Source organism: Delphinapterus leucas, chromosome 5 (assembly GCF_059928025.1).
Source record: "Delphinapterus leucas isolate spDelLeu-1000000601 "Yukka" chromosome 5, BTC_Dleu_Yukka2, whole genome shotgun sequence".
Classification (NCBI taxonomy): Eukaryota; Metazoa; Chordata; class Mammalia; order Artiodactyla; family Monodontidae; genus Delphinapterus; species Delphinapterus leucas.
In genome coordinates, this window is record NC_143133.1 from 88,706,930 (window position 1) to 88,727,519 (window position 20,590).

Here is a 20,590-nt window from a genome sequence, read left to right on the forward strand (position 1 = left end):
AATGATGGTTTGAAAATAATACATGAAATTTAACAATAAAAAAAGCAAAGTTCTGCTCTTAGTTGTAACTCAGCACAAGTTCATGTGGAAAGACTTGCTGGTTTAAGTGGCCTATGCTTACAACTTGATGGGTCTACTATCAAAGCTACTGCAATCCTGGGATGCATCTCTGGAGAAAAAACAAGGATCAGATTAAGCAATGTGATATTGTAACCACATGGATCAGGTCACTCTGGGATACTGTATTTAGTTTCTTATGATACATTACACAAGTTTTGAAAATTACATAAGTAATACACGAACATGGCAAGAGTTCAAACAGAAGAGCAGGGTACATTTCCCATTCCCAAAAGGTAAGCAATTTAAGTTTTCACTTTTAGTATTCCTAGTGATTACCATTATTACTTTAATAGTTTTTTAAAATACTGCTGTCACTTAAAGAATATAGTATACTTACACTAACTAAGACAATACTACCAGTAGACTCTCATTTTTTTTTTAAGGTAAAGTATTTTTGTAGTTTTAGCTCTTTTATCGGTTATTCTCTATTTCTTGGTCCTTCGACTTCAATCAGCATCTAGTGATTTTCCAAAACATAATTAACATGTCTAAATTTCTAACATGTCTAAATTTCTTTGCCAGCTTTCCTTTTTAAAGCTATACCATTACTTCCACACTGTCTAGGTTTATTCATCCTGCTTTGTAAATGTAAGGTTTATGTGCTTTGTCAATAGGTTGATCCAAAAACTGGAAGCCATTAAATAGTGTTCAATAGTGTGTTTAACTGTAATATTATTTACAGCCGTACAACGAATGGATTGACCAATAGTTCAATGACTTATCCTGGATCACTTAAAAAGTGTCAAGATTAAATGAAGTCTTTTTTCTTACTATCAACTGCAGAAAATATGCCACATTTATTTAGCTTTACATATCTGGACTATGATTTCCTAGTACATCCTTCTTTTTTGAGAGTTTCTAATTACCATTCTTTTTCCATGTTGACAAATAAAGCATCTACTTTCATCACACCACGAAAATATATCACACTGCTAAATTATATCAGGTTCTTAATCATACAGTTTTTGTAACAGAATATTCTATCATCTTAAAGTTTGATAAGATTTGAAACTTACAGTTTGATAACATTTGAAAAGTCCTCTGACTTAATCTTTCAGTTTGGATTTAGTTATTTCTGGGACTGATTTATGGCTGTCCACTAAGAGTTTCTTTTTAAGTGTAACTCTGGGTAAAATTGACTATTGCTAACATCCCATTTTGTGTTTTTTTCTTGGATTCTTTTAAGTTTTTTTTGGCTACCTTCTTAAGTTAGGTATGTATGTATGTATTCATGTATATTTTCAGAATGGGCACCCGGGTGATAAACTTTAGGGGCTCTTGCATATTTAAATATTATTTCACCCATATATTTACACAGTTATACTTTAAGCTGGTATGTTAGTTGGGGTTCTTTAGTTGTAAATAATAGGATCAAATTCTGACTAACCTAAGTAAAAATTAGTATATTGAAAGGATAGTAGTGACTTCAGGAATCTTTAGGAAGTTTAAAAAAATGGGCTGAGCAGGAGATAAGAACCAAAGCAGCTCAGAAATCAATGACTTTCTGGTCTTTTACTGCTGGTACTTCTTTAATGTTACTATTCTGAGCTTCTATCTCTGCATTTTTATATGTTGATTAATATCACACCAATGACTATTTTTCAGAAGTTCATTATAGCTCTTACACTGATGGTGTTTTTTTTGCTTCTTTTTAGCATCAGTAGGCTTTATTCTTTCCGGTATATTGTTACTCTTATTGAATTGGGATTTCAAAAGAGATGAGAGGTGACCCATTTTAAAAGGATCTTGGCAAGTTGTTATGTCCAGCAGTATCTAGAATGTAAAAAGGTTTGAAAAGCATGTCACAGGATTTGGAGAAATAGACTAGTGATGATTATTCCAAAGTCTTCAGATGGATGACAGGTTAGCAGTCTCCCATACAGACAATGTACAGGCTGGAAGAAAATATTTGCAAACAATGCTACTGACAAGGGATTAATTTCGAAAACATACAAACAGCTCATACAGCTTAATACCAAAAAACCAAACAATCCAATCAAAAAATGGGCAGAAGACCTAAATAGACATTTCTCCAAAGAGGACATACAGATGGCCAACAGGCACATGAAAAGATGCTCAATATCACTAATCATTAGAGAAATGCAAATCAAAACTACAATGAGGTATCACCTCATACCAGTCAGAATGGCCGTCATTAAAAGGTCTACAAATAATAAATGCTGCAGAGGGTGTGGAGAAAAGGGAACCCTCCTGCACTGTTGGTGGGAATGTAAGTTGGTGCAGCCACTATGGAGAACTGTATGGAGGATTCCTTAAAAAACTAAAAATAGAGCTACTAATATGATCCAGCAATCCTGCTTCTGAGCATATATCCAGAAAAGACGAAAACTCTAATTCAAAAAGATACATGCACTCCAATGTTCATAGCAGCACTATTTACAATAGTCAAGACATGGAAGCAACCTAAATGTCCATCGACAGATGAATGGACAAAGAACATGTGATATATATACACAATGGAATATTACTCAGCCATAAAAAGAGTGAAGTAATGCCATTTGCAGCAACATGGATGGACCTAGAGATAATCATACTAAGTGAAGTAAGTCACACAGAGAAAGACAAATACCATATGATACAACTTCTATGTGGAATCTAAAAAATGATATAAATGAACTTATTTCCAAAACAGAAATAGACTTACAGACATAGAAAACAAACTTAATGGTTACCAGAGGGGATGGCAGGGGGTGGGGGGCGATAAATCAGGAGTTTGAGATTAACATATACACACTACTCTGTATAAAGTAGATAAACAGCGAGGATCTACCATGTAGCACAGGGAACTATAGTCAATGCCTTGTAATAACCTATAGTGGAAAAGAATCTGAAAAAGAATAGATGTATATGCTTGAATCACTTTGCTGTACACCTGAATCTAATACAACATTGTAAATTAACTATTCAATTTTAAAACATGAATTAAAAAAGGAAATAAATTAACATTCAAACAAAACAAAACAAAAATAGTCATGGGTCACCATGGAAGTAAGGATACGTAAATTCCAGAGGTATTTTTAAAAACAAGCCTAAATAGATTTCAATCTTTCTAGACAATTTAGGTGTGGTACTGTTTGAAAGTGGGAAGAACTAAATTACTAGACTTCTAACCATTTTCTACAGGATCCTGGAGGCTCTTAGGAGTGTGAGTCATCTACCCCTCAGATGTGTGTGTGTTCATACCTTAGCAGTGGAGTTCTAGGGGGTCCCATTTCCACTAAGCTAAAGATTTCACTTTTATCTACTTGGGCTTCCACAAATGATTTTTATTTGAATAAGGACTATACAGGTACAAATTGGGGAAAACTATCGGACTTAATATCAATGTCTACACCAGTACATATGAAGGGAGTAGAGATAATCTGATCAATTTTAGTGGTTTTGTTCCTCTTGAATTTCTATACCTGAATATGCAGTGATTTAGCATGGGATTACCCTAGAGCTGTTTTAAAATGCAGTGAGAAGCTGACATTGATTGTTCATTCTTACCCTGCAAAAGAGTGCCATATTTTTGTGAGGAGGAAGCAAATTTTTATTTATTCTAAATCTGGGGTCCTGAAAGTGGATGGGGCATTGCAGTTAATTAGGTCCTTAAGCTAAGGGACTAGGCCTGTGAGAAATTCTGAGACCTTGAGAGGCAGGCTTATTAAAACCCATCTCAGGCATGCAAAAGGGAAGTCTTAAAGATTTTCTGTTTGGGGATCAGAGCTGCTTAGCTGTTTTCTCTTTCTCACAGATGTGCTTATTTCCTTTTTTTTAGGGGTCCAAACTGATCAAAAAGTGCCAGTCTCTTTTGGGAGGCTAAATGATTCCAGCATATGTCAATGTACAATCTTTGCTGAGAACTGCTTTTTGTTTTTCATGAATAATGAAATGCATGTCTAATATTCAAAAGAAGAATCAACATCGTTTTTCAGCTACTAGCAATGTTACTCAGGAACATTAACTAGTCTACACTAAATCTCTCCTGTCCTACTCAGCAGAGAAATCTACTTATTGTAACTCTCCTACAACCCGCTTCCATCCCTTCTCTCTCCCCATAAGCTTTCTACTTCTCAGAAGCAGCAGCAGAAATATGAAACCAAGGGGCCTTTCAAAACCTCAGGTGGATGTAATGAGCTGCCACATTGAACTGGGACGTGGCTGCTGGGTTTCTGGAGTGAAAAAGAACCCAAGTCCCATTTGTGGTTTCTATCTGTACCACTACTGAAAATGATTATTGATGAACTGAATGAAATGTGTTTTACAATAAAGGTACTTACATGACTGTATTCCCTTTCATCTTTACCCGAGATATGTGATGTTGACATTGTCACCAAGTGGTCCTAACATATTTATGTTCACTTGAGCTTTCAGTGTTGATTTGTAATAGTAGTCTTTTCCCTGGAAATCCCGGCATAAAAGACATAAAGAACTTATAATTTCGACTTAGTTTTGCGTGTGTAATGAAGTAAAAATAAGCAGTGATATTTTAGTGCTTACTAACTAAATGATTTTGGTTAGAGAAAATGTTTAATTCTCATTATAGTGCTCTTGATTTCAGTTTTTCCTTATTCCAGTAATTTCAGCATGTTCATATATACTAGCAAATTAAATCCAATAAACATTTAAGTATCGTATTCAATACACTGTGCTAGGTGTTGCAGGGAATAATATGAATATGATATGGCCAGATCACTAATGAATTTAAACAAGATATAAACACATAAGGAATTATATTAATGGGCAGATTTCACGTTTCCAGTGTCACAAGAGCAGAGCTAACTAATGTGGAACCCAGGAGTTTGAGATCACACATAGCCACAGAGACCAGGAAAGTTCATGGAAGGAGTGACCCTGGCCAACGACTAGAAAATAGGCACATGTTTTACCAGATAGATGTGGAGAGTGTGAGTGCGAATGGTGAGTGATTCAGATGGGTGGGTTTTGAGACAAGAATAAAGTAGTTGTGGGCAGTAAGACTTAGTGAAAGCCTAGGCTACAGTGTTGGGTGAGGACATATTATAGTTTAGTTATAACAATAGCTAATATTTATCACACACTTCTTATGTGCAAAGTGTCAGCCTTTAAATATATTATTCCTATAACTCCTACAACCGTATAATGAAGTAGGTACCATTATTTCTATATCACAAATGAAGACAGAGAGATGCCACTTGAGGGTGTGTAATTAGGGTGAGGCCATATATTCCAGTGGTTAAGAGTGTGGGTCCTGGAGCCATAAGTTCAAATCCTACCTCAGTCTTCTACTAAAGAGCTTAGCAAATCTCCCAACCTCTCCATGGCTTACTTTCCTCATCTTTAAAATCAGGTTGAAAGATTAATTTCCTCACAGGAGTGTAATGGATGTTAAATGAGTTGATCTATGTAAGGCAAATGCTAAGTGTGGTTAGTTTCAACAATATAAAATTGCTGCTTTTGTAGGCCAAATATGGACAATTTCAAATGTCTCAGTCTAATAGTTTAGCTGTTACTTAGAAGAAAAATGGATGCTGTTGAGGGTTTTGCCCTCTTGAATTGCATCCTATTCCTTTCCTTTCACATGTAGTTATCTCAATATAATAGATACATCTGCCATCTTTTCCACCTCATCAACTGCCTTGCAAATGGATTTCTTCAGTTCTTAAGCCAAGCTGAACAACCCTAAACAAAATTCCATAGTAACACTGCCTAGCTGTATATTTCATACTGCCAAGAGATGATAAAATACACCACGATATTAGGGAAAACTATATAGAAAAGTTTCGATATGTTTTTAGCTACTAGATCAGATTTGTGAAAAAGGAGGCATATATACAGGGGATTTAAAAAAATATTTTAGACAATTTATTCACTCATTCTTTTATTCATTCATTAATTCATTCAGTCCTTTATTCAATTGATTTTTATTGAGCACATCCAATACACAGGACACCATATTAAGTACAACAAAGTATACAAAGATGAATGTGACAGGTCCTCTACCATTAATAAGTATAACATTATCTAGAACTGAATTTGAACTAATATGTAACTGGTAGTGAAATATTTGGACCACCTAAAACAAGGATGAATGGTTTTGTGACAAAAGTTTATATTCTTGTACTATGTAAAGATGACTCTGAAGTGAACAGATTTTTGTCTCAGAAATTATATGTTATCTATTGTGATGTAACAAATTATCCTAAAACATAGCAGCATACTACAACAAACATTTCGTACCTCACACATTTTCTGAGGATCAGGAATCCAGGAGTGGTTTAGCTGGGATTTTTGGCTCAGGTCTCTCATGAGGTTGTAGTCAAGCTCTTTGCCAGGGCTGCAGTCGTTGAAGGCTTAACTGGGGCTGGCCGATGGCGCACTCCCACGGCTGTGGGCTGTGGACAGGGTGCCTCAGTTCCTTGTTGGCTTTTGGGCTTTTGGAAGAAGGTCTCAGTTCCTGTTATATAGGCCTTTCCCTAGGGCTACTCTGGATGTGGCAGTTGGCTCCCCCCAGAGCCAGCAATCCAAGAGAACAAGCAAGGAGGACACCACAGTGACTTTTATGACCTAGTCTCCAAAGCCACACCCTGGCACTTCTGCTTTCCTCTGTTCCTTAGAAGTGAGTTACTAAGTCCAGCCCATTGGCAAGGTGAGGAAGATTAGGCTCCATATCTTGAGAGGAGGAGTATCAAAGACTTCATACATATATTTTAAAACTACCACAGTAGTGATGTTAACATCTCACTTGCATAATTTATTTGAATTTTTTTTGCATCTAGTAGAACTCTGTGCTTGCGTGTACTTGCTACTCTTTTGTTGGCAACTTTTTAATCATAAATTTTCTATTTCCTAAATAGAAAAAGCAATATATGTTCATTACAGATTATTTAACAAGTGTAGAAAAATATGAAAAACATGAATCACCCATACATAATTCTACAAACCAGACATAACCACATTTAACATGTTTTTGGTTTGTAGTGTTTATGTACAAATAATATACATACATATATAAACATACATCTATATATCTTATGGATAATAAACTTTTGGATATTGTATCTATATTCTTATCCAGATACATAAGGAGAATTTACTCTTATAATTAAAATTTATTAGAAAACAATTTAAGAGCTGCATAACAATCTATAGGTAAATGTTTCTTTCCTTCCTTAATCGTTTTTTCCTATTTTTGAACATTAGGCTATTTACTTCCTTTTATCACAATAAATAATAATCACCTTTACATAGTGTCTTTGTATATATGATTATTTTCATATAAGATCCTACAAGTAGAATTATAGGATGAACTTATTACTAAATTGCTTTCAAGGAAAGTTATATTCATTTGTAATTCTACCAGTAGTAGTTTAAGTGCCCATCTCATTGTAATTTGTTGAGTATTTAATATTATCATTTCTTAATCTTCTTTAATAGATGAATTTCACTTTCCTTTGCTTTGCATTTTGTTGACATGCCAGTTATTTTATTGCGTCTCTGCTCCAAATTCACTCTTTGTTGTTGTCTGTGAAAATGTACATGGGAGCCTTTCTATATGCTTCCTTTGCAGCTTACATGATGTCATGCTTTGTCAGTAGGGGGCACTGGAGAAACACTGTAGGAGGAAGTTGGTCTTTCCGGATTCTGGGAAGCTGACTTTCTTCCTTCACTGCTCTACCCAGAGTGGTTTCTTCAGTGCTAGTGGCCTGTAGGGTGTAGCTTTCTTTATGTTGTGTTCCTCCAACCCCTTTTGTAGCTTTTGATTTGGTTTGTGGTGGCACGGCCTGGAGGCCCAGTAGAGGCCTGTGTCCTAGTTCAGATCATTACTCTCCATACCTTCTCAACTTGGTGCATGCTCCCAGAGAGTGCCTTGTGGGGCTGATCATCTGGTAAGCCACTTGCCCCACCTTTGTCCCATGCAGCCTCAAAGATGCCACAGTCCAAGGCATACACAGAGTTGTACTAGGTTCCTGCAGAGATGGCCCCTGCAGCCCCCCCAGTCCTAGCAGCACTGGCAGCAGCACCCCTGACTTTTTTGTATGCCTACCCTTCAGCCTCAGCTTACCTGTGTCCCCAGACTTTGTTTCCTGCAGACCTCCAGACACCGACACTCTGTGATCTGGCTTTGTGCCTGCAGAGAAGCCCCAAGTCCCTCTTGCTCACCTGTCCACCTGATCCACACTCCAGAGAGTTGTTCCTGATTGGCCTATGACTGTGGCCCTGCTGTGTCCTGGGCAACCAGAGGATGTCTCCCCTATCCACTGGGCTGCAACCACACCTTCTCCAATGAATTCTCAGCTCCTCTCTCCAAGCTTTTCCTTTGTGGGGTATTCTTCCTCAGCCTTAGGGTACCCTTTGGAGTTCTCTTCACATTTTTATAGTTACTCTATCATCACAGCTAAGTTCTTTATATTAAATTTCCCCTGTTTAAATGACTGTGTGGTTTCTGTCTCCTGATTAGACACAGACTAATACAACTGATCACTATTAAGATACAACTTTTTTCACATACTTATTAGCCATTTGCATTTCCTCTTCTGCAATTTTACTTTTCAAGCCATATGTCTTATTTATTCTATCCGGGCATGGTATTTTAAAAAGAATTTTTTTTTAACATCTTTATTGGGGTATAATTACTTTACAATGGTGTGTTAGTTTCTGCTTTATAACAAAGTGAATCAGTTATACATATACATATGTTCCCATATCTCTTCCCTCTTGCGTCTCCCTCCCTCCACAGGCATGGTATTTTTTAATGCATTTTGTAGACTTTCAATGTATTAAAGATGAATCTTTTGTCATGTTTATGGCAGATACTTGACACTACTTTAAATAAGTATACTGAATTTTAACCATTACATTCGCGTTATTTTTGTGAGGTGAGATTTTCTTAATAACTGATAGATAATAGGATGAAGATGCAAGCCCATGTCTTATTCAGTAAAGGAGATTTCCTAGGACTGAAAAGCTCACAGCACACTTTTACTTTTGTCTGGTTTAGGATTTGGTTGCACTGAGAAGTAATACCTTTGTCTTAAACATGTTTCATATTTTGATAATTGATCTTCCAACTGGGTTTATTACATTCAACCTTATCCCATAGTGTGTGTAATATAATCAGTTTAATCCAATGCTTATGAGGAATGCAAATAGAAGTAGTAGTGGAATGGAAAAGAGCTGCATAAAACTCCCTTTTAATATAGAGTTCATAAATAAAATCATAGATAATACTTGTGGCATTCTCAGTGCTTTTTCAGATTGGTTAAGTGTACTTGATGGACCCTGAGTGTTGTTTTGTAGAATGAGTTGTCCTGGAGAAAAAGGGCAGAGCTCCAGATTTCCTGCCCAACTTCGACTACCACAGCTTTGCATTATCTTCTATATTTATTCAGCAACAAATTGTTATCATGGGTCAAGCCTTAGCCTAGCCAACAAAATACACTAAATCTCTGTGATATGTTTGTTTGGAAAAATAAAGAAAACTAGTTCAATTGACAAAAGAAAAGCTTAAGAACACTTTTGAAAGTCATCTGTAGAACAGAGGGGGGAAAATAAAAGAAGGGCTCAGGTTGAGAAAATTACAATTTGGATTTCTTAACAGAGTCCATAATCTTTTCCATCCCAAAGGACAGATAGCTCTGATGTTATAGATAGCCCAAAGCCACGTATCCATAGAAAGATAGTCCTAGCTTTTATGAAAAGGCTAGAGTTTAAGAAGCTGTGAAACACCACCACCATCAGATTCCTTGGTGGGGTAGTAATGTGCTGATTTTTTATTTTAAGAGCTGGCAGGTTTTACTTCTGAATCATTTCTGAGAGTCAGTTGATGAGAGTTCTCTTGACAGTTGAAGCTAAAATAAGTTTAAGCTGCATGGCGTCTGAAGATGCCATTTAAATTCAAGTTCATTGAGCGTTTTACTATAAAACCTATTTGAAATACATAGTATCCAAGCTTATTCCAGTTACTGAAACTAAATTCAAGTTCCTTCAGTCCAACTGTGAACCCTACTTAATCTCTTCAGTTTAAAGAGAGACAAGCTTTTACCACATTCAATTTCCTACAGATTCAAGTTCACATATATTTGTATAAATGCAAGTATAGAATTTATGCACTCAAATAGTTGTAACACACTTCTAAGTTTGTTGAAGTGTTTTAGCAATAGTGACCTGTATTGCTAAACTGTTGTCTCTGTTTTTATTACCTGTTTACTTCGAAGACATTTCAGTATGATAGCCTTTTCTGTACTGAATCTGAAATAAGGAGAAAAAGAGTATTAACAACTGGACACATTTTGTGCCTTGAACCTTTTAAAGAACGAAGCACCCAGTGTGCAAGCTCTTAACTTACTTTGTTATTGTTCTTTGAATCTCTCTTTTCTCTTCTTCATTTAATCTTTGAAGGATGGATTCCAGGAGAGAAAAATGAAAGTTAATATACTGAGCCACCTGAAAGAAAAACAAACAACAAAAGCAGAGCATTTGTGTGAGAGATGCTGAGTGACGAGAGGGTAAAGACATATTCAGGGCAATGGCATCCATACATCACTGTTAATTTCTTCTGCATCTTTATCCATGAGGAAAATGCGAGCATTCTTTTTGGATGGTCCCTGTAGGAGTCTATGCAGTAGCGGAATGTCTGTTTTCTTTAGCCGTCTCTGCTCTGCAAATGAAAATAAGAATCAACTACAGTCAGAGGAAAAAAAGAAACATAATTTGTCCATTCATTTTGCTTCTTCAGCTCACTTTGAAAGACCTAAAAAGAGCATACAACAGGAGGAACTCACTCAAAAAAGTAAATTGAAATTAAAACCTTTAAATGAACTAAAAATGGACTTCTTTCTCTTGCTATCCTTCGGGGTTTGACTTTCTATCTCAGAATGCCAACTTTGCCTTTGGTTTGGATGTTCAGACAAATCTTCAGTCCCATTTATGCCTTGTATCATGCAACACTCCTAAAAATTTTTTTTTACAATTTTTCATTCATTCAACAAATATTTATTGATCTTTCCTAGTTCCATTAATGTAATTCTATCTTTCTAGTAGTTCAGATCCAAAACTTTGTAATTATCTTCAGTTCTTCATTTCTCTCTCACTCCACATCCAATCCTTGGCTTTTCTTAAAAATATATTCAGAATTGTTATTCGCATCAGGGATATTTTGTATTATTTCATTAAACTATGGACTTCATCCATTCAACCATAATAATGAGATGAGAAAAAAAATAACTTCCTATTTGGTATAGTCCCAGAACTTCAAATTTCCAAAAGTCACAAATACTCCCACCACAAAATACTTCTAGCTTTCTGCTGAAGTAGTTTCACATCTGTGATTTCATTTTAGGACACAGTGCCTTTACATTCATTTTCTTTCCTCCTTCCTTCCTCAAATATTTTTTGAGTTACAACTATGTACCAGGCCTTGTTCTCTGTACTGGGTACACTACGGAAAAAGCAGACAAAAATCACTTCCCTCATGAACCTTACACTCTAGTGGAGAAGAAGATGATAAGGAAGATACATCAATAAGACATGTCACATATAGTGAGAAGTATTAAGGGGAAAAAATAAAGCAAGGGAGGGGGCAGAAAGCATGCACATGTGTAAATACATGTGTGCAGGGGAGAAGTTTGCAGTTATTGTAGGGTGGTGGAGGAAGGCCTCACTGAAGATGTAACATTTGAACAAAGACCTGAAGGAGATGAGAGAGGAACCATGAAGCTATTTAGGGGAAGTGTGTGCCGAAAGGGTAAGTAAATAAATAGAGCACCTCTGAGGTCAGTGCATGCCTAATGCCGTCAAAGAGCATCAAGGGAACAGGGTGGCTGGCACGGAGATGAGGGGAGGGTTGTTAAATGATGAAGAGAAGAGGTAATGGGACCAGCACAAAGACTGTGACTTTACTGTCAGAAGAGAGACCATTGGAGGATCTAAGAAGAGGTGTGACATGGTCTGACTTCCATGGTTAAAGAATAATCTGTCTGCTCTGTTGAAGTAGACTGAAGGGAAAAAGGTGGACCAGTTAGTCCTTTCTACAGCATCATGTATTTCCTTGGGCTTTTAAAAGTTCCAAGTGTCAGAACTGTTCTCATCCCCTGGACTGGACCTACCCCAGGAAAAAGGGCAAGAGAATATCTAGAACATAGAAGTCCAGCTTCCCCACAATTAAAGTGACATCCATTCATTCCTATGTCCACAGAGTCAGTGTTCGTTGCTTTAATTCCTCTACCTTTTCTGAAGCAATGGGGAACCCGATAATTTAGCTCCTGTCATTAACCCACCAGAATCCTCTTCTGACCTTTACATCTTGTATTAACTTGGTTTTGCATCCTCGATTTGCTTCATTCTTGATATCACAGGGCAGTGTTCCTTGCTTCATGGTCACCTGGGATAATTATTAGAAATATGCATTCCCAGACTGTCCTCAGATCTGGAGGGGCTTGAGAATTTGTGTTTTAAATGAACTCTCCAGGTGATTCTGAAGGGTGCTACAATTCGAGAAACACTGTTATAGATCGTGCGCTTAGTAGATAAAAGGTATTAAAAAACACAGCTATCTGTTTTCCACATTACTACCCAAACAGGTGCTATACGCTTCATTCTTTTCTCTATTCCTGGTGCCTAAAAATGTCCTAGTTATGATTATCTTCACTTCTGGATTTCATGTATAAGAAATTTTGACACAATTTAAAAGAAAACATAATTTTCACAGGTAAAATTGAAATAACTACATTTTACAGTAAAAATAAGCATTTCCCCCCGATTTTAAAAATAACATACGTATTGGGGAGGGGAAAGGAGGTTATATAGGTCAAAGAGTACAAATTTTCAGTTATTAGAAGAATAATTTCTGAGGATCTAATGTACACTTGAAAGTTGCTGAGAGTAGATCTTAAGCATTCTTAGCCCAAGAAAAAAAAGAGTTAACTATGTAAACTGATGGATGTGCTGATTATCTTGATCTTGGTAATCGCTGCACAGTGTACATGTATGTCCAATCATCACATCGTACACTTTAAATATATACAATTATATTTGTCAGTTATTCTCAATTATTCCTCAACAACATACATACTACTGTAATTATGAGGAAAAGAATAAGGCAGAAAGTAAAAATCACCTGGAATCCCAGAACTCTAGGATAAACAGCTTTTCACTTTTTGTGGCCATCCCTTCACATATCTCTTTATGCACACACACAAGCAATACATAAAGGTGGTCGTATCACACTTGCTATTTTTATCGTACACATATTTTAAAAAATCATAATTTGTTTTTTCCTTTTGTGCTTTTTCTCCTTCCCATTGTCTTTTCTGTATCTCCCCAACACCCTAACCAAGTAATCAATGTTATTGGCTTGGTATTTATCTTTCCATACCTTTCTCCCTGATCATATGATCATATAAACCACATATATAAATAGGGATTTATAATTCTTTTTTAAAAATGGGATCATACTATATACATTTATAGGCATCTTGCATTTTTAATTAAATGTATATTATAGAATTCCTTCCATTCAACTGGTATAGATATAACTCATTTCATTTAATGGTTGCCTAATAATCACTTATTAAATCATTCCTCTATGATGGGTAACTTTGCCTTTAGCTTTTTGTCATTATAAATAGCCTTCCACATAAATCTGTAGGCAGTAGTCCTTTTATTTTTGTGAAACACATTCTCACCAGTGGAATTGCTGGGCTAAAGAATATGTATACTGTGGATTTTAACAAATGTTGCTAGAATGAATTTTAAGAAAGTAGACAGACAGATCTTCACCAGAATTGCAAGAACATACGCTTTTACCCTTATCCACACCAGACATAGGTGATAATATTACATTGAATTTTAGGGTTGAATTTACATTTCCTTAACTTCTGCATTTCTTTTAATACTTGTATTTCCTTGAGTTTAAGACTTTCCTAAAAATATTTACTGGTTACTTTGTTAATTTTTGAATTGCTTTATCATACTTTATTTTTATTGGATTGCCTTTTCACTATCATTTTGCAACAACTTTTTTTTTTTTAATTATTTTTTTATACCGTACACTGGCCTCTCACTGTTGTGGCCTCTCCTGTTGTGGAGCACAGGCTCCGGATGCGCAGGCTCAGCGGCCATGGCTCACAGGCCCAGCCGCTCCGCGGCATGTGGGATCTTCTCAGACCGGGGCACGAACCTGTGTCCCCTGCATCGGCAGGCGGACTCTCAACCACTGTGCCACCAGGGAAGCCCTGCAAGAACTTTTTGATGTTGTATGTATTAATCTTTTTCTGATATTCTTCATAATGTTTGTATCTTTTTTTCTTTTTTAAAAAAATATTTATTTTCTTATTAGTCGTCCATTTTATCCACATCAGTTTATACGTGTCAATCCCAATCTCCCAATTCATCACACACACCACCCCCCCAGCTGCTTTCCCCCCTTGGTGTCCATACATTTGTTCTCTACATCTGTGTCTCAATTTCTGCCCTGCAAACCCGTTCATCTGTACCATTTCCTAGGTTCCACATATATGTGTTAATATATGATATTTGTTTTTCTCTTTCTGACTTACTTCACTCTGTATGACAGTCTCTAGATGCATCCACATCTCTACAAACGACCCAGTTTTGTTCCTTTTTATGGCTGAGTAATATTCCATTGTATATATGTACCACATCTTCTTTATCCATTCGTCTGTCGATGGGCATTTAGGTTGCTTAGGTGGCTATTGTAAATAGTGCTGCAATGGACATTGGGGTGCATGTGTCTTTTTCTTTTTTTTTTGGTACGCAGGCCTCTCACTGCTGTGGCCTCTCCCATTGTGGTTCACAGAATCCAGATGCGCAGGCTCAGCAGCCATGGCTCACGGGCCCAGCCGCTCCGCGGCATGTGGGATCTTCCCGGACCGGGGCACGAACCCCTGTCCCCTGCATCGGCAGGCGGACTCTCAACCACTGCACCACCAGGGAAGCCCCGCATGTGTCTTTTTGAATTATGGTTTTCTCTGGGTATATGCCCAGTAGTGGGATTGCTGGGTCATATGGTAATTCTATTCTTAGTTCTTTAAGGAACCTCCATACTGTTCTCCATGGTGGCTGTATCAATTTACATTCCCACCAACAGTGCAAGAATGTTCCCTTTTCTCCACACCCTCTCCAGCATTTGTTGTTTGTAGATTTTCTGATGATACCCATTCTAACTGGTGTGAGGTGATACCTCATTGTAGTTTTGATTTGCATTTCTCTAATAATTGGTGATGTTGAGCAGCATTTCATGTGCTTCTTGGCCACCTGTATGTTTTCTATGGAGAAATGTCTATTTAGGTCTTCTGCCCAGTTTTGGATTGGGTTGTTTGTTTTTTTACTATGAGCTGTTTATATATTTTGCAGATTAATCCTTTGTCCAATGATTCATTTGCAAATATTTTCTCCCATTCTGATTGTTGTCTTTTCATCTTGTTTATGGTTTCCTTTGCTGTGCAAAACCTTTGAAGTTTCATTAGGTCCCAACTTGTTTATTTTTGTTCTTATTTCCATTACTCTAGGAGGTGGATCAAAAAATATGTTGGGGGCTTCCCTGGTGGCGCAGTGGTTGAGAGTCCACCTGCCGATGCAGGGAACACGGGTTCGTGCCCCGGTCCGGGAAGATCCCACATGCTGCAGAGCGGCTGGGCCTGTGAGACATGGCCACTGAGCCTGCGCGTCCGGAGCCTGTGCTCCACAACGGCAGAAGCCAGAACAGTGAGAGGCACACGTACCGAAAAAAAAAAACAAAAAACAAAATCTTGGTGTGATTTATGTCAAAGAGTGTTCTGCCTATATCTTCCTCAAAGCGTTTTATAGTGCCTGGTCTTACATTTAGGTCTTTAATGCATTTTGGGTTTATTTTTGTGTATGGTGTTAAGGAGTGCTCTAATTTCATTCTTTTACATGTAGCTGTCCAGCTTTCCCAGCACCACTTATTGAAGAGGCTGTCTTTTCTCCATTGATTTCTTGCCACCTTTGTCATAGATTAGTTGACCATAGGTGTGTGGGTTTATCTCTGGGCTTTCTATCCTGTTCCATTGATCTATATTTCTGTTTTTGTGCCAGTACCATATTGTCTTGATTACTGTAGCTTTGTAGTATAGTCTGAAGTCAGGGAGTCTGATTCCTCCAGCTCCAGTTTTTTCCCTCAAGACTGCTTTGGCTATTTGGGGTCTTTTGTGTCTCCATACAAATTCTAAGATTCTTTTGTTCTAGGTCTGTAAAAAATGCCATTGGTAGTTTGTTAGGGATTGCAATGAATCTGTAGATTGCCTTGGGTAGTATAGTCATTTTCACAATGTTGATTCTTCCAATCCAAGAACATGGTATATCTCTCCATCTGTTGGTGTCATCTTTAATTTCTTTCATCAGTGTATTACAGTTTCCTGCAAAGAGGTCTTTTGTCTCCCTAAGTAAGTTTATTCCTAGGTATTTTATTCTTTTTGTTGCAATGGTAAATGGGAGTGTTTCCTTAATTTCTCTTTCAGATTTTTCATCATTAGTGTATTGGAATGCCAGAGATTTCTGTGCATTAATTTTGTATACTGCTACTTTACCAAATTCATTGATTAGCTCTAGTAGTTTTCTGGTGGCATCTTTAGGATTATCTATGTATAGTATCATGTCATCTGCAAACAGTGACAGTTTTACTTCTTCTTTTCCAATTTGTATTCCTTTTATTTCTTTTTCTTCTCTGATTGCTGTGGCTAGGACTTCCAAAACTATGTTGCATAACAGTGGTGAGAGTGGGCATCCTTGTCTTGTTCCTGATCCTAGAGGAAATGCTTTCAGTTTTCCACCATTGAGAATGATGTTTGCTGTGGGTTTGTCATATATGGCCTTTATTATGCTGATGTAGGTTCCCTCTATGCCCACTTTCTGGAGAGATTTTTTGATAAATAGGTGTTGAATTTTGTCAAAAGCTTTTTCTGCATCTATTGAGATGATCATATGGTTTTTATTCTTCAATTTGTTAATATGGTGTATCACATTGATTGATTTGCATATATTGAAGAATCCTTGCATCCCTGGGATAAATCCCACTTGATCATGGTGTATGATCCTTTTAATGTGTTGTTAGATTCTGTTTGCTAGTATTTTGTTGAGGGTTTTTGCATCTATATTCATCAGTGATATTGGTCTGTAATTTTCTTTTCTTATCGTATCTTTGTCTGGTTTTGGTATCAGGGTGATGGTAGCCTCATAGAATGAGTTTAGGAGTTTTCCTTCTTCTGCAATTGTTTGGAAGAGTTTGAGAAGGATGAGTGTTAGCTCTTCTCTAAATGTTTGATAGAATTCGCCTGTGAAACCATCTGGTCCTGGACTTTTGTTTGTTGGAAGATTTTTAATCACAGTTTCAATTTCATTACTTGTGATTGGTCTGTTCATATTTTCTATTTCTTCCTGGTTCAGTCTTGGAAGGTTATACCTTTCTAAGAATTTGTCTATTTCTTCCAGGTTGTCCATTTTATTGGCATAGAGTTGCTTGTAGTAGTCTCTTAGGATGCTTTGTATTTCTGCAGTGTCAGTTGTAACTTCTCCGTTTCCATTTCTAATTTTATTGATTTGAGTCCTCTCCCTCTTTTTCTTGATGAGTCTGGCTAATGGTTTATCAATTTTGTTTATCTTCTCAAAGAACTAGCTTTTAGTTTTATTGATCTTTGCTACTGTTTTCTTTGTTTCTATTTCATTTATTTCTGCTCTGATCTTTATTTCTTTCCTTCTGCTAACTTTGGGTTTTGTTTGTTCTTCTTTCCCTAGTTCCTTTAGGTGTAACGTTAGATTGTTTATTTGAGATTTTTCTTGTTTCTTGAGGTAGGCTTGTATAGCTATAAACTTCCCTCTTAGAACTGCTTTTGCTGCATCCCATAGGTTTTGGATTGTCGTGTTTTCATTGTCATTTGTCTCTAGGTATTTTTTGATTTCCTGTTTGATTTCTTTAGTGATCTCTTGGTTATTAAGTAACATATTGTTTACCCTCCATGTGTTTGTGTTTTTTTTTCCTGTAATTGATTTCTAATTTCATAGTATTGTGGTCAGAAAAGATGCTTGGTATGATTTCAGTTTTCTTAAATTTACTGAGGCTTGATTTGTGACCCAAGATATAATGTATCCTGGAGAATGTTCCATGCACACTGGAAAAGAAAGTGTAATCTGCTGTTTTTGGGTGGAATGTCCTATAAATATCAATTAAATCTATGTGGTCTATTGTGTCATTTAAAGCTTGTGTTTCCTTATTAATTTTCTGTTTGGATGATCTGTCCATTGGTGTAAGTGAGGTGTTAAAGTCCCCCAGTATTACTGTGTTACTGTCGATTTCCCCTTTTAGAGCTGTTATCAGTTGCCTTATGTATTGAGGTGCTCCTATGTTGGGTGCATATATATTTATAATTGTTATATCTTCTTCTTGGATTGATCCCTTGATCATTATGTAGTGTCCTTCCTTGTCTCTTGCAACATTCTTTATTTTAAAGTCTATTTCATCTGATATGAGTATTGCTACTCCAGCTTTCTTTTGATTTCCGTTTGCATGGAATATTTTTTTCCATCCCCTCACTTCAGCCAGTATGTTTCCCTAGGTCTGAAGTGGGTCTCTTGTAGACAGCATATATATGGGTCTTGTTTTTGTATCCATTCAGCAAGCCTGTGTCTTTTGGTTGGAGCATTTAATCCTTTCACATTTAAGGTAATTATCAATATGTATGTTCTTATTACCGTTTTCTTAATTGTTTTGGGTTTGTTTTTGTAGGTTCTTTTCTTCTCTTGTGTTTCACACTTAGAGACGTTCCTTTAGCATTTGTTGTAGAGCTGGTTTGGTGGTGCTGAATTCACTTAGGTTTTGCTTGTCTGTAAAGCTTTTGATTTCTTCATCAAACCTGAATGAGATCCTTGTTGGGTAGAGTAATCTTGGTTGTAGGTTCTTCCCTTTCATCACTTTAAGTATAACATACCACTCCCTTCTGGCTTGTAGAGTTTCTGCCGAGAAATCAGCTGTTAACCTTATGGGAGTTCCCTTGCATGTTATTTGTTGTTTTTCCCTTGCAGCTTTCAGTAATTTTTGTTTGTCTTTTTGCCAATTTGATTACTGTGTCTGAATGTGTTTCTCCTTGGGTTTGTCCTGTATGGGACTCTCTGCATTTCCTGGACTTGGGTGGCTATTTCCTTTCCCATGTTAGGGAAGTTTTTGACTATAATCACTTCAAGTATTTTCTCGGGTCCTTTCTCTCTCTCTTCTCCTTCTGGGACCCCTATAATGCGAATGTTGTTGGGTTTAATGTTGTCCCAGGGGTCTCTTAAGCTGTCTTCATTTCTTTTCATTCTTTTTTCTTTATTCTGTTCCACAGCAGTGAATTCCACCATTGTGTCTTCCAGGTCACTTATCCATTTTTCTGCCTCAGTTATTCTGCTATTGATTCCTTCTAGTGTAGTTTTCATTTCAGTTATTGTATTGTTCATCTCTGTTTGTTTGTTCTTTAATTCTTCTAGATCTTTGTTAATCATTTCTTGCACCTTCTCAATCTTTGCCTCCATTCTTTTTCTGAGGTCCTGGATTATCTTCACTATCATTATTCTGAATTCTTTTTCTGGAAGTTTGCCTATCTCCACTTCATTTAGTTGTTTTTCTGGGGTTTTATCTTGTTCCTTCATCTGGTACGTAGCCCTCTGCCTTTTCATCTTGTCTATCTTTCTGTGAATGTAGTTTTTGTTCCACAGGCTGCAGGATTGTAGTTCTTCTTGCTTCTGCTCTCTGCCCTCACTCTGGGTCTTTAACTATTTGCTGGGCTTTTTTCAGAGGCAGCAGTGTAGAAAGACACCACAGGGTCTGCTTCTAGGCCTTCTGCTTCTGCTCCAAGTCCTCTTCAGTGGTGCCTATCTCTGTGATTTTCTTCCATAGCAGTTGATAGTTGAATCAATTTTAAAACTTTATGTGTCTACAGTTGCTTTCATTGTGACCCTTCTTCATAATGTTTTTATCTTCTATCAATACATTTTTATACAGTTCAATATTTCTACCGTTTAGTTCTTTTCTAAAACAACTAGAATGAATACACACATACATACACACACACTTAGAATTTTTAAAAATTTAATATATTTCTTATATTTAAGCTTTTGATTATAAGGACTTTAATTTTGTATGTGTTTGGAAATCCAGCTTTCATTTTCTTGTAATTGTTCCAGATCAAAATGTATTATTTTATTCTATTCAATTTCTGGCTCAAACATTCTGATACTTAAATTATAACCTGAGCTACTTTTATAATTTAAGGCTTTCAAATATTTCATTTTAGTATTGCTTTAGGGTTTCTCTAATCTTTCACTCCCTGCTCCTAGCACCCCACATATAGACTCTTTCCAATGTCCTGCTGCTAAACTTTTACCTCCACCACAAAGTTCTGCACATTTTTCTCTACTGAGGAAGAGAGAACACTCCCACAATGTGTCAGACACTGTGCTAAGAAAGATGAGGAAGAAA

The 20,590-nt window shown here is 36.7% G+C and overlaps 1 protein-coding gene across 2 annotated transcripts in view; it reads right to left on the minus strand.

Annotated features, from left to right (window-relative positions):
* Positions 1 to 7,844: 7,844 nt before the first annotated feature.
* Positions 7,845 to 20,590, minus strand: part of RASSF6 (Ras association domain family member 6) — a 61,627-nt gene continuing 48,881 nt past the window's right edge. For both annotated transcript variants that reach the window (XM_022599397.3, XM_022599396.3), the window contains 3 exons: positions 10,644 to 10,762; positions 10,451 to 10,548; positions 7,845 to 10,353 (listed from right to left, as the gene is read on the minus strand). In XM_022599397.3, the coding sequence (XP_022455105.1) occupies positions 10,278 to 10,353; positions 10,451 to 10,548; positions 10,644 to 10,762 (293 nt within the window). In that variant the 3' untranslated portion in view covers positions 7,845 to 10,277. The remainder of the gene's footprint in view (positions 10,354 to 10,450; positions 10,549 to 10,643; positions 10,763 to 20,590) is intronic.